The sequence below is a fragment of the Pteropus medius genome, unplaced genomic scaffold, assembly GCF_902729225.1.
Source record: "Pteropus medius unplaced genomic scaffold, Ma_sr-lr_union100, whole genome shotgun sequence".
NCBI classification, from domain to species: Eukaryota; Metazoa; Chordata; class Mammalia; order Chiroptera; family Pteropodidae; genus Pteropus; species Pteropus medius.
The window spans coordinates 3,091,896-3,104,598 of record NW_024342470.1 but is presented as its reverse complement, the minus strand read 5'-3'; the positions used below and the strand labels follow the sequence as shown (position 1 = coordinate 3,104,598).

At 38.4% G+C, this 12,703-nt stretch overlaps 1 protein-coding gene across 5 annotated transcripts; it reads left to right on the top strand.

Moving 5' to 3' along the window:
- The first annotated feature begins 893 nt into the window (after positions 1–893).
- On the top strand, positions 894–6,422 carry ZBED5 (zinc finger BED-type containing 5). Of its 5 annotated transcripts, none has more exons than XM_039863608.1 (3): positions 894–1,126; positions 2,953–3,067; positions 4,135–6,422. In XM_039863608.1, exon 3 carries the CDS (start codon positions 4,271–4,273, stop codon positions 6,353–6,355), a length of 2,085 nt encoding a protein of 694 aa, XP_039719542.1. In that variant the 5' UTR covers positions 894–1,126; positions 2,953–3,067; positions 4,135–4,270; the 3' UTR covers positions 6,356–6,422. The 5 variants fall into 5 exon arrangements, with proteins under 5 accessions (XP_039719542.1, XP_039719541.1, XP_039719539.1 ...); XM_039863607.1 differs by having other exon boundaries at positions 894–1,350; XM_039863605.1 differs by having other exon boundaries at positions 899–1,126; positions 4,130–6,422.
- Positions 6,423–12,703: the final 6,281 nt, after the last annotated feature.

The window sequence follows — 12,703 nt, the reverse complement described above, 5'->3', positions numbered from 1 at the left end:
GTATATTTACGAAAAACAAAAGGTACCCTTGACAAGTTGGGGGTTTTGACACTGGTGCAGTGCCGGAAAACATGATTTAATTTTCATTTATCTATTTCTACGGGGCCTCAGAACGCTAAAATATTGCAAACAACGAGACCTACGGTTTAATGCTACTCGTACTTCAACAAATTCCTCTGAGTGTATATATTTCAAGGTGCCAGTTTGGAAAAATCGACTCTGGGTCTCCACGACAGTTCTCATACAATATGAAAATACAAAACCACCAGCCTTTTGCTGTGCTGTTTTTAAAGAGGGGAGGGCATAGAGCTATTTTAAAATACCCGAATGCTGCAGCTAGCAAACTGAGTATTCCAGAGGACTGGCCCGCGGATACAGGCGGCCCGGCATTCCTTCGAGGAGGGCACCACTTGTGAGAGGTGCCAAGACAGAGCAAGAGGACTCTTTCATCTTTGCAATGGACACTACCGAGACGCTGCTATCCCTTCCTACTCGTCCATGGCGGCTCCTGGACCCCATCTGGGGTCACCCGACAGCTCTGGCGGGAGCATCGCCCTGGCGACCGTTAGGCTTAGCTCTCCGCCGGCTCACTAGGGCCCCAGACACGCCAGAGGCGGGGAGGGGCGGGGAAGGGAGAGGGCGGTTTCTGCCCCAATTCCAGTGGGAAAACAAGGAAAAGAGGAGACAGTTGCGTAACCTGGGCCTGGGGTGCGGTTCGGGGAACAAAGAGGTCGTGAAAGCACCAGCTGCCCAGCCTCTGCGCGCACCTTCGTGGCACTGCGAATCTACTCAAATCACCGCCCTCTGGACAGAGCGCCAGAGCCTATGAACATGCAGATTTCTCGAGTCCAGTCCGGCCCTACGGGGTCACAAACTCCAGCTGCCGGTAGACTCAGACATCTGCATTCTAAACGAGCACCTAGGCTGACTCAGGCGCAGCGAAGTTTAAAAACAATTGCTTCACAGCTGGAACCAGCTGGCTTGCACTAACCTAGCGCGGCGGCTGGGCCACGCCTCAACCGAGCTTGGTCCTTTCCTTTGGTCCCGCCCCACAGCTCAGAGCCGATTGGTGGCGGTGAGCAACTCTAGCGCTGATTGGGCAGGGGAGGAGTCGCTCACGGACGCTGTAAGTTCGGTTGCCCCAGGGTGCTAAATTTATCTTCAGACGAGCGACCGCGCCAGCCGCGAATCGGATCTTTATGGAGGTGGCACAGGCGGTATCCCTGACCTGAGAGCATCACCCTGACCCCGAATCCTTCTTTCCTCTGTTTTATTTTTCATTCCTCCCTCCTCCCTCCTCACCCCAGTCTGCGACGACTGGCTCTTGACCCTGTTCAGGCCTCGGTGAAGGTGAGGACCAGAGCCGCCACGGCGGCTGAGTGGTGCGCTCTGAAATGGCCGCTGCTTTGAGCTGTGTAAAATGGCGGTCGCAGGCTCATCTGGGGACCGCGGCGCTGCTCTGCAGCCCAGCCGCAGCATAGGCCGTTCTCTCCATCACTGATGGAGATGAAGTAGAAAGATAGCGTTGGGTACTGAGGCGTGTTTTTGTGGTTGTTAGCCGAGACGACCGCCCTGGGACGCGAGCAAAGAGTTGTGTAGGCGAGATCGGGCTCTGACAGGAAACGAGCCCCAGATGTGGCGGTCTGCGGGTATTGCGCACCTGTGACAAGGTAGAGGTATGGATGGCTGGCCCGGGGCGCACATCGAGTTGACCGTTTCAGAACGCACTTAGGTGCTGGAAGGGGTGTTTATACTCACCTCCTGCCTAGGCTTTCGAAAGAACTGTACTACTACCCAGCCTTCCTGCCTCTACGGGTATTGTTCAAAGCAGGAACCGCCCGAAGGTGAGGGTGAATGGATTGAGCTACCTGTCAGTTAAACTGGAAGAGACAAAAGATGAGGTGTCACTCTCTCCCATTTTAGGGAGTGGAATAGAAACTTTACTCTCTACGGAGTCCAGGGTCTTTGTCCTCGAGAGATTTGGGGAAGCACTCTAAAGGGGAGAGAATGATCCCCTCCTTCCTTGAAACCAAGCTTCCAACTCCGTCGTGTCCTCCTCTTGCAGCAGAGAAGAGGGATCCTAATCGTTTAGGTCATCCAGCAGTTCCACGAAGTTCTCTTGTTGCTAAATCCAAATAGGGACTGTGGAAAGATAATCTACTAGATCTTTTGCTCCCTGTAATGGCGAAATTGGGCCTTCTGCTGCAGCCAGTTTGAGACTCTCAACTTTCTGGCAGTTGTAACCCATTTCTCCGTGCACCATCCTGGTACCAGATATTTTAATACTTGGGAGATTAAAGAGTCAGGGACACACAAATGATGGCTAGTCATATGGGCTCAGCATATGTGCGTAGTTATTCACTTAAAAGATATCTTTGTTAACTTAACAAGGTGACTTAACCTCTGTGTCTATTCGTTCATCTCTGAAGTGGAGTTATTGATAGTCCCAGACTCTCGGGTTTGTTTTAAGGATTAAATGAGCAGTTATGAGGGATTTAGCATTTACTGGCACATTGTAAACAATGATCACCACTCAGTAAACATTAGTGACCTGGAAATTGGTTGTTGAGGGTACAAAAATGGTTATAGCAAAAGGCATGTTTCATGTACACTTGTATAGATTGCTTCCATTTTAGAGTACTTTCAGTGCTTAATTTTAGAGATATTAAAGTGTGACTTTACTTCTAAAAGTTAGATTTAGTTTTCGAAAGTTTTTAATGTAATTCTGTGAAGTCAGTGGGTGAGTAAACATCTCAACAATGAAATTATCAGGATGAAAATATTAGCGTTTTTACTGTGTTAAGCATCTTCTGTTTCAGTCCAAGATCTGCATTGCAATGAAAAATCATTCGCACTGCCTGGATCTAAAATAAATTGCAATAGATGGTCATCTTAGAGGGTTATAGATAGTGCTGCTTTTGCAGTGTCTAATTTTAATTTTTCTCATTCTAGGCTCTTGGTTACTCCCCTTCCACCCCATCCCTTAATTTTATTCTTTTGAAGAGTCTGCATTTCAAGCTGCCAAGGTGGAAAGTGTGATTGCAGAAGGGAGTACTCCTCATTTCAGGTATCTTACCCTCTAGCTATTAATAGGAAAACCGTTTTGATTCAGGATCTAACATGAGAATACAAAGCTTACAGCTTACTCTGTAGCCATATCATAAAGTTTAAATCAAAAGTAGCTATATTTGGATAGACAATAAATTCGTATGCCTTAACTTATAAAGCTAGTAGTATTCTTTGGAGGTCCTAAAATCTGCATTACCCTTCCTTTTAATTATGCCTATTAAAAATAAACCTATTAAAATGAGAGTTTATGTTTTCTTTAGGTCCTGGTTAGGTCTTCATGTATAGCTTAATGAGATGAGTAATCAGTAAATATACATTACTTTGAACGAGTCTTAATTTGAATAATATAAATATTTATGTAGTTTTTTAAGTCCAGAGAAATAGTAGGTAACTTTTTTGGTCTATGGTTTATTTTTCAATGTTAGCACACAGTTTTTAGGATACAATAGAGTTCTGTGTCTTCCAAAACTTTGAACTGTTTGTGCATTTTTAATACAGCTCATTAGTTGCTAGCCCTGAAAGAAGCCTTAAGATGTATAATAGTATCAACAATGAATGTATCTAATGGCAATAGGCATCAGAAAGATAAAAGAGATTCCAAGTGACCATGAGAACGGGTTGGTAAATTAAGGCTTACGTTGTCTTTTTTTTTTGTAAATAGAAATTTATTGGAACACAACTGTGCCCATTCTTTTACGTTTTGTCTATAGCTGCTACCATGCTGCAACTACATAGTTGAGGAGTTGCAACAGCGACCATATGGCCCATAAAGTCAAAAATATTTACGATATGGCCCTTTACAGGAAGTTTGCTAACCCCTCCCATGAGACGTATTCTTCAGGGTCCCTCCCTTAAAAATACACTTATCAAGTTTTCATTATTTCTTAGCCCACTGGTTCCCAAATTATGTTTTATAGAATATTAGTATTCTCTAAGTTAATAAGTATTCCAAGGAAAAGGTGCTAACAGTAGTTTTTTGAAGTTTATCTTAAAATATAAGTTTAAGACTACTAAATTCATTTCTATAGCTTTTATTTTTATGTGATAATCTACCTTTAAGAAAAGGTGTGCCATACCTGAGAGCACCAGGAAGTCGCATGAGAGATCACCTGATACACGAACGTGTGATGTTCCATCTGCGCATTGATGCATAGGCAGCCTTTACAAATTAACTGATGTGTTGCTATATATCATCTCTTTGATGATTGCTCGTCTTCTATGTATCCTGTCTTATAATTTCAACACATTTTTGATACTCAATGTTTATTCTAAACTAACCATGTTTTGTACCACAAATACATTGCCTATGGATCTGTTGCTGAAACAAGGAAGTCTTAAACAAGAAGTAGAATCTTTTTGTTATCAAATTGTGTCTGAATCAAATGATCAAAAAGTTGGAATATTACAAAGTGAAGATGAACAGTTACAGCCTTCAGTTTCTAAAAAATCAGAAGGTGAGCTTTCCAGGGTCAAATTTATGTCCAGTTCCAACAAAATAACAACATTTAGTAAGAAACCAAAAAGAAGAAAATATGATGAAAGTTACTTGTCTTTTGGATTTACTTACTTTGGAAATAGAGATGCACCTCATGCTCAATGTGTGTTATGTAAGAAAATTTTATCAAATAGCTCTTTGGCCCCTAGTAAGCTTCGAAGACATTTGGAAACTAAACATGCTGCATATAAAGACAAAGACATAAGCTTTTTCAAGCAACATCTTGATTCACCTGAAAATAATAAACCCCCAACACCTAAAATTGTCAATACAGATAATGAAAGTGCTACAGAGGCATCATACAATGTAAGTTACCACATAGCCCTCAGTGGAGAGGCTCACACAATTGGAGAATTGCTTATCAAGCCTTGTGCAAAAGATGTTGTGATGCGGATGTTTGATGAACAATACAGTAAAAAAATAGATGCAGTACAACTATCAAACAGTACCGTTGCACGTCGAATTAAGGATCTAGCTGCTGACATTGAAGAAGAGCTTGTTTGTAGACTGAAAATTTGTGATGGGTTTTCTCTACAACTAGATGAGTCAGCTGATGTTTCAGGACTTGCTGTGCTGCTTGTGTTTGTTCGTTATCGGTTTAATAAATCTATTGAGGAAGACCTACTCTTATGTGAATCTTTGCAAAGTAATGCTACTGGTAAAGAAATTTTCAACTGCATCGACAGTTTTATGCAGAAACATGAAATTGAATGGGAGAAATGTGTTGATGTTTGTAGTGATGCTTCTAGGGCAATGGACGGGAAAATTGCTGAGGCCGTCACCTTGATAAAGTTTGTGGCTCCCGAAAGCACCAGTAGTCACTGCCTATTATATAGACATGCACTAGCAGTTAAAATAATGCCTACTTCTCTGAAAAATGTGCTAGATCAGGCAGTACAAATCATCAATTATATTAAAGCTCGACCACATCAGTCCAGACTACTAAAAATTTTATGTGAAGAAATGGGTGCCCAGCACACAGCACTACTTCTAAATACAGAGGTGAGGTGGCTTTCCCGAGGTAAAGTCCTTGTAAGACTTTTTGAGCTTCGTCGTGAACTATTGGTCTTCATGGATTCTGCTTTTCGATTATCTGATTGTTTAACAAATTCATCTTGGCTGTTAAGACTTGCATATCTAGCAGATATTTTTACTAAATTAAATGAGGTTAATCTGTCAATGCAAGGAAAAAATGTGACAGTTTTTACAGTATTTGATAAAATGTCATCATTGTTAAGAAAATTGGAATTTTGGGCCTCATCTGTAGAAGAAGAAAACTTTGATTGTTTTCCTACACTCAGTGACTTTTTGACTGAAATTAATTCTACAGTTGACAGAGATATTTGCAGTGCCATTGTGCAGCACCTAAGGGGTTTGCGCTCTACTCTGTTAAAATATTTTCCTGTAACAAATGACAATAATGCTTGGGTTAGAAATCCATTTACAGTAACTGTTAAACCAGCCTCGTTAGTAGCACGGGACTATGAGAGTCTGATTGATTTAACATCTGATTCTCAAGTGAAACAAAATTTCAGTGAACTTTCTCTAAATGATTTTTGGAGTAGCCTAATTCAAGAGTACCCAAGCATTGCAAGGCGTGCAGTTCGTGTACTTCTTCCTTTTGCTACAATGCACCTCTGTGAAACAGGATTTTCATATTATGCTGCAACAAAAACAAAATATAGGAAAAGACTTGATGCCGCACCTCATATGCGAATCCGACTCAGCAACATTACTCCTAATATTAAGCGGATATGTGATAAAAAGACACAGAAGCACTGTTCTCATTAAAATTGAAGGGATTTGCATGTTTCTTGATAACCAAATATAAGATGAAAATAAAAGATGATTTACTTTATCTCTGGCATTTTGGGGTTTTAAATAAAATTACTCAAATTTTTTATATTTCTTAGGTTTTAAGAAAATAACCAAAAATTTAAACATGTATTATTGGTATTTCTTCACATTATAATTTCAAAGGATTCCCTGGTCATAACCGTGGGTAATGTTGATCCATAAGATAAAGTCTCAATTCCTTAGCATAACATAACCTCTTTAGGATCTAATGTGTACCAATCTTTCGAGCCATTCCTCTCCTGTAGCCTGCCAGTCACATAGATTTTCTTTCCATTCCTTAAACCTACATATTACACTGTTTCATGCTTTCAGGTCTCAAACTATTCCTTCCCTTTTTTGCTTCCTGACCAATTCCTGTTTACTTTGCAACACGACTTAATTTATCATAGGTACTTTCATTCTTTATATCTTTCTATTTTGGCCTTATTTTTGTGTCTGTTTCAACTATGAACTGCCTGGTAGTCTCATGATACCCAGTGTAATTGGACTGAGCTCTTACAGGGTCTTATCCAGCTCTGTCTCCATTATTGGCAAAAGGCTTTACTGAAGTAGATGCTCAATAAAGGAAATAATATTGGTGAAGGGGAACATCAAAAAATGGAATAGGGCATTGTGGCTTATATTTGTATATTCTGCATGTTTACAGAATGCTATTTTTTTTTTTTGGCTCAGTTACTCTTACGTAGAAGTTGGACAGAAGTCACTAAGGAATGTCACAGCTCTGATTCACACTAAACTCTTAGGGGAGGAAGTATTAAGGACATTTTCAGATATTTCCTTTGTTCCTCAGTTCCTATATATACTTTTGCAAATTCCATACAATGTAGTCTAAATTAATGAGGCATTACCGTACTTGAAGATGATTAGACTTGAAACTTGTATCAATTTATTCTTAGAATACTATGAAAATTTTCTGACATTCCTGTCTCAAGGCTTCTCTTCCTGCATCACATCACACAACACAGCTCAACTCAGTGTTAAATATTTTGTGTTATTCTTGTAATTAAGAGCTACTGCAGATAGCCATTATTTAATCTTACTTATCCAAACCTATCTCCCATTGCGGGGAGTAGGAGTACCTCCCCTTACTAAGGCGGTGTGTGGTAGAATCACTAGGTTTGGTACTTGCTCCACTGCTCAACTAGCTGTTTAATATTTGGCAATTGAACATTCCTGAACCTCTGTTATCTCATCTGTAAGCTTATAATTATGGCTTCTTTGAAGGATTGTTATTAAGATTAAACGAGAATGTATAAAAAAACTAAATGTAGGTGATCAGGAATGGATGTACAACATATATTAGTTCCCTGCCATATCCAACTATGTCTCAGTTAATCTTCACTCCACACTCATTTTAGTCTTGAGATTTTTTTTCTGGAAATTCAACGGCCTTCCAGGAGATAGGACCTGACTTAGCCTGAGGCAGCAAGATTAAGCATTTCTAGTCCAGGTTTTTTTCCCCTTTGTCATTAAGAGCCTATATGTCATCTATAATCTTTACAACAATCCTAAAAGATTAGGTAATTTTTGAACTTGCCCAGGGTCACACAATAACAGAACTTAGTTTGGGTCTTTTCTAAAGATAGTACTTTATGCAGTTACTGCCTTTCACATTTTTCTAAGAGCATCAAATAGTGACTTCGGAATATAGCTAAAACTTCCTACTAAAATCTGGATATTTCTTTGAAATTCAGTGTTTTTTTCTTTAGATTCAACCAAAATTTGCTGTCTCCCTCAAAGTATGACTACTTATTTTAATAGAAAAGTATGTAAAAATGGGAGTTAAATTGCTGTCAAGTAAAATTAATTCTTCAAAAAGATTCATCATAATAATTCATACATGCAATACTTTTTGTCAACTAATCCCAGAATTAAATCTACCCTAGTATGAGAAGCATGTATAATGCCATAATGTCTACATCGGGCTGATAACCTCAAGTTTGATAACTGGATCCCTTATGGGATTACTGTACCTGCGCCCTTGATTAGGTCATCTGTCCAGGATGTCAGTCTCTTGAAATAGAAGACCTCTTGTGCTTTCCAGTTTCCCTTACTAACCTCTGAAAGTCTGGATTCCTGCATTTAAACTAAAGTCTGTTGACTGGGACCCTGCCATCTGCTACTAGATCTCTTCAGTGCTGACCCTACGCAACTTGGTTCTTGATACCAACTGCAAACCTGTTTTATAACCTATCAGGACAAACCTATGAATACTTTGCATGGCTAAACGAGAATGGACTTTTAGCACCTGAAGGTGGGTCTGGTAACTGCTAGATGTTAGGCGAGTCTAGTTCCAGGCAGCAACTTCAGATTACCCTAACCTACTGTAGTTAGCATGAATGAATCTCCAAAGAAGTTTATTTTTCTTTATGTTTAAACCCTACCAGAATTGGCCTTTAAATAAAACCAAAGCAAACTAAGTCTTGAGCACTGTCACGCTCCTTTTCTTTTGTACTTAGAAAGCCCTTTGTTTATTCTTTTGCCAGTGTTTCCTAAGGCTTCAGATACTAGAGGCTCTATCTGGAACTAGAGGGAAGCCTCTGACAAACCCTTTCATACAAAAGCAAAAACTCTTAGGGAAGAAATGGGTGGCATTCTACTTAATAATAGAACAGATATTTGGGAACCAAATATTTTTGTGGCACCCTCAAATGCCCACTACTCTTCTGCTTGTGTATGAAATAGTAAAGTTCCCCTAATGTGACCAATCCAAAAGGACTTTCCCACTTCTTTTGGATCATTCATAGGATTTAGCAAATGTCTAATCACATAAAAAGTGCTCAGTGAATTGAATTCCCTAGCTTAAAGGGTAAAGTATCGATGTGAATTGTAATACAGTTCATACTATAATATGAAAATTAGCTTTAAAATCCTTAGCCCCACTTAAATGAATAAGGCAGTAACTATTATATGCCTTTCAAAGACTTCAAAAGCAACATTAATAAGCTCCCCTGTTGCCTTAAAAATGCAACTTTACTCCTCAAAATACAATTCACCTACAACTCTTGAAAGAATCCATCAGTTATATAAATCTAGGTGCCCCTGAAACATGCATGTTTGTTATTTTCATCTTTTAAAATTAGTACAACTACACAATTAATATAATGGAAATAATTTTGAAGCAGGTGTCAAGAGACTTGGTTTTGCAACTAATTACGTTAGATAAGTTCATCCCCTCTAGGCCTTAGTTTCTTCATTTATTAAATGAAAGGAATTGAACTAGAATGGGTCCTGAAGTTCTTGTAAAATAAGATAAAGTTTAAACCTAAATAAAGATGAGGGTGATGGCAAGATGTGCTCAATTATTTGAAATAAGTGTTTTTTCTTAGAAGCCAAGCTTTCCACCAACCAAATGATAACGTGTAATAAATTGTTTTGTCATGGATACTTGATGGGAGAAATGAAGTGCTTTTTCAGAAGGGAGGAGGTATATTTTGAAAATTAGAAAAAAAAATTGTAAAAACTAAAATGTTATGACTATTAACATTTAGTGTAGATTAAATAATAACTAAAGTGGCAAGCAGGCTGCAGTGGAAATTGCTATTTCCACAGCATTTCTTTTCCTCTCCCAAATCGTACCCTGATTTTCTTTTACAAAGCTAACCCCACTCCAGCTTTGGGAGTTTTGTCTAAGATAGTAGCTTTCAAACTTTTTGATCCCAACTCACAATAAGAAACAGATTTTACATTATCCAGGTGTATATATGTGTGAACATCAAAGTTTCATAAAATAGTACTAACCATATTTGTAATGTAATCTCAAATCTATTTAATTTTTTAAAATGATTAAGACCCAAAGATAATTTCATGATTCATTCTTGGGTTATGATCATTGTATGAAAATCATTGGTGAGTGTAATGCCATTGCTCTTAAAAAAATTGTTCAGGAACCTGGAACTACGCCTATTAAGGCATAGTATTACTCTGGCCACAGGAATAGCATGTGACCCAGTACAGGCTAGTGAAAAGCAAGGGCAGTATTATAGGGGCTTTGAGAAAAGATGTTTTCTCACTCTTAATGAAGAGATAAATGTCCTGTGTACTTGAGAGACCTGGAATTGTTGCAGCTCTAGCTATCAGCATGGGAATAAAGCCAACACATAGAAGACAGAGCCAAAATGATTAGTAAGAAACTAAATGAAAGCCTTGATTGAACAACACTTGATCGCTATCCTGCATTTAATTTTTTTTGTTGCCTAGGCCAGTCAATGCCCTCTATTGTTTAAGACAGTTTATATTGGGTTTTCTATTACCATAGGCAAAATCATCTTAACTAACAGTAGTCTAAGGAGAAAGCAATAGAAAACTAGAAATTTATTGGTAAACTTAGCTGCAGTGATGAGATGAGTACCATCCCAAACTGAGTCTGATCTCTGGTTATTTAGCCATCTACCATAGTGTTACCATTCAAAACTCTGATAATATTTTATAGACCAGAAGCAAAATCAGTGCATATCTTGACATTATTAGATATCATCCAATGCCATTTATTTCTCTTAGTGGAACAACTTGATAATACATGGATTTTACTTAGTGGCTTAGGCTGAACTAATTATGAAATCAGGTATATAATTGAAATTAGAAATTAACCTTGAAAACAAATCTGATCATTTTCTTTTAATTTCTTGAAGACCCTGATAAATATGATAAAATTTTTTAAAGGTTTAATAAGTTATTTTGTAGGGGAAATAATCGGCCAGAAATAGTTAAAGTAGTCTTCTACTTTAGTAGTAGTTAAAGTAGTAGTATCTTAAAATTTTTTAGTAGTATCTTAAAATTTGCTTTCTATCAAAGTTGTAAAGTTCTTTAAAGGATTCTTTTAACTTCTCAGAAGAGTTGTGTTGACAAAACAAAATTTCACGTTGCAGTCAGCATGACTTTCATGACAAATACCTTTGAGCAAAATAACCTTTCCTCAAACAAGTTGGGACTTCAGTTTAAAGGTGGTGATCTAAATTCCTACATTTACTCTACCTTCCTAAAAGTCTATAGACATGCTAAAAGAAATGGCGAATTTAGATTAAATCCATAATAATACTGAGAAAAATGAGTAAAGGTGTCATTATTCTCAAAGAATTTACATTCCAGCGGGAAAAACAAACTATTAAGTGCTATGAAAAAAACTAAAACAGATTAATGTCCGAGTACTGAGGAGTGTTAACTGAGTTAATTTGAGGTCTCTTCAAGAAGGAGAGCTGAAGCCTGAGTGATAAGGAGCCAATCAAATGAAGATTGGGGAAAGAATATTCCAGATAGAAGGCATGTACAGACACCCTGATACAGAAAGACTATGGTATGTTTGAGGAATAGAAGATTAGTATGTCTGGAATAGAGCACTACGAGCATGATAGAAGTTGTCAAAAGAGGTAGGTAGGAACCAGATAGAGTGTTAACAGCTAACATAAGTAGTTTAGATTTTAAGTACAATGGAAAGGCGTCCTGGTTCTCAAACAGAAGGGTAGGGATTAGGTTACCTCCATGGGGTGTTTATAAACATGTGAGGGCATTTAGGGAAGAGCTATTGTAATATAATATCCACCCAGATAAGACCCTTTCTTTTGAAGAGCTCAAAGTTTGGACAATACTGGGCCTTCGTTACTTCTAAGGAGGCTCAGAACTTTAGAGACTCCACTTTGGAAAATACACATGTTGAAAGATTCTCCATCTCCATTCTTGAGAGCAGGGAATGTTGGGCCTCTTTTCATTCCATACAGGACCACACTGGACTCCTTGTTGGCACTGTTTTGTGGCACAAATTTGACATCTATCTAAATTTGGAAGCATGCACATTTTAATGGTGATTATCTTTTGTAATAAGGAAATATAGTGCATCAATCAAACAAAGGCCCATGGTCTATAAAAATGTCCAAATTTGGCTTTTAGTATGTTTTTAATCAAGTGAATGGATAAATACTGAGTCTCCAAGCCTCTTCTAGTAACTCAAGTTGGCTGCTGCCACTATGTCTTTTTTGCTGCTATACTCTTCCCCAACACTCTGTCCTCAAGGAAGAGAATCCCAGAATTCTTAGTGAGTAGAGGAGTAAAAAGGATGCAGCCTTTGGAAATTTCACTGTTAGAATTATTTTTTAACTTGATTTTTCAACTTCCAGATGATTTTAAGACTTCATGTAAAGAAGTAGCACTAGCTCCCTACCCAAAATATGAAAGGGGAATTCTGGTCTGAATGCTACAACACTAGGTTGACAGAGTCAGATTTTATGCCAAGGCTTTTCTCCATGCTAATAAGTATTTTAAAAATGTCTCTGGATGTCCTTTTCCAGA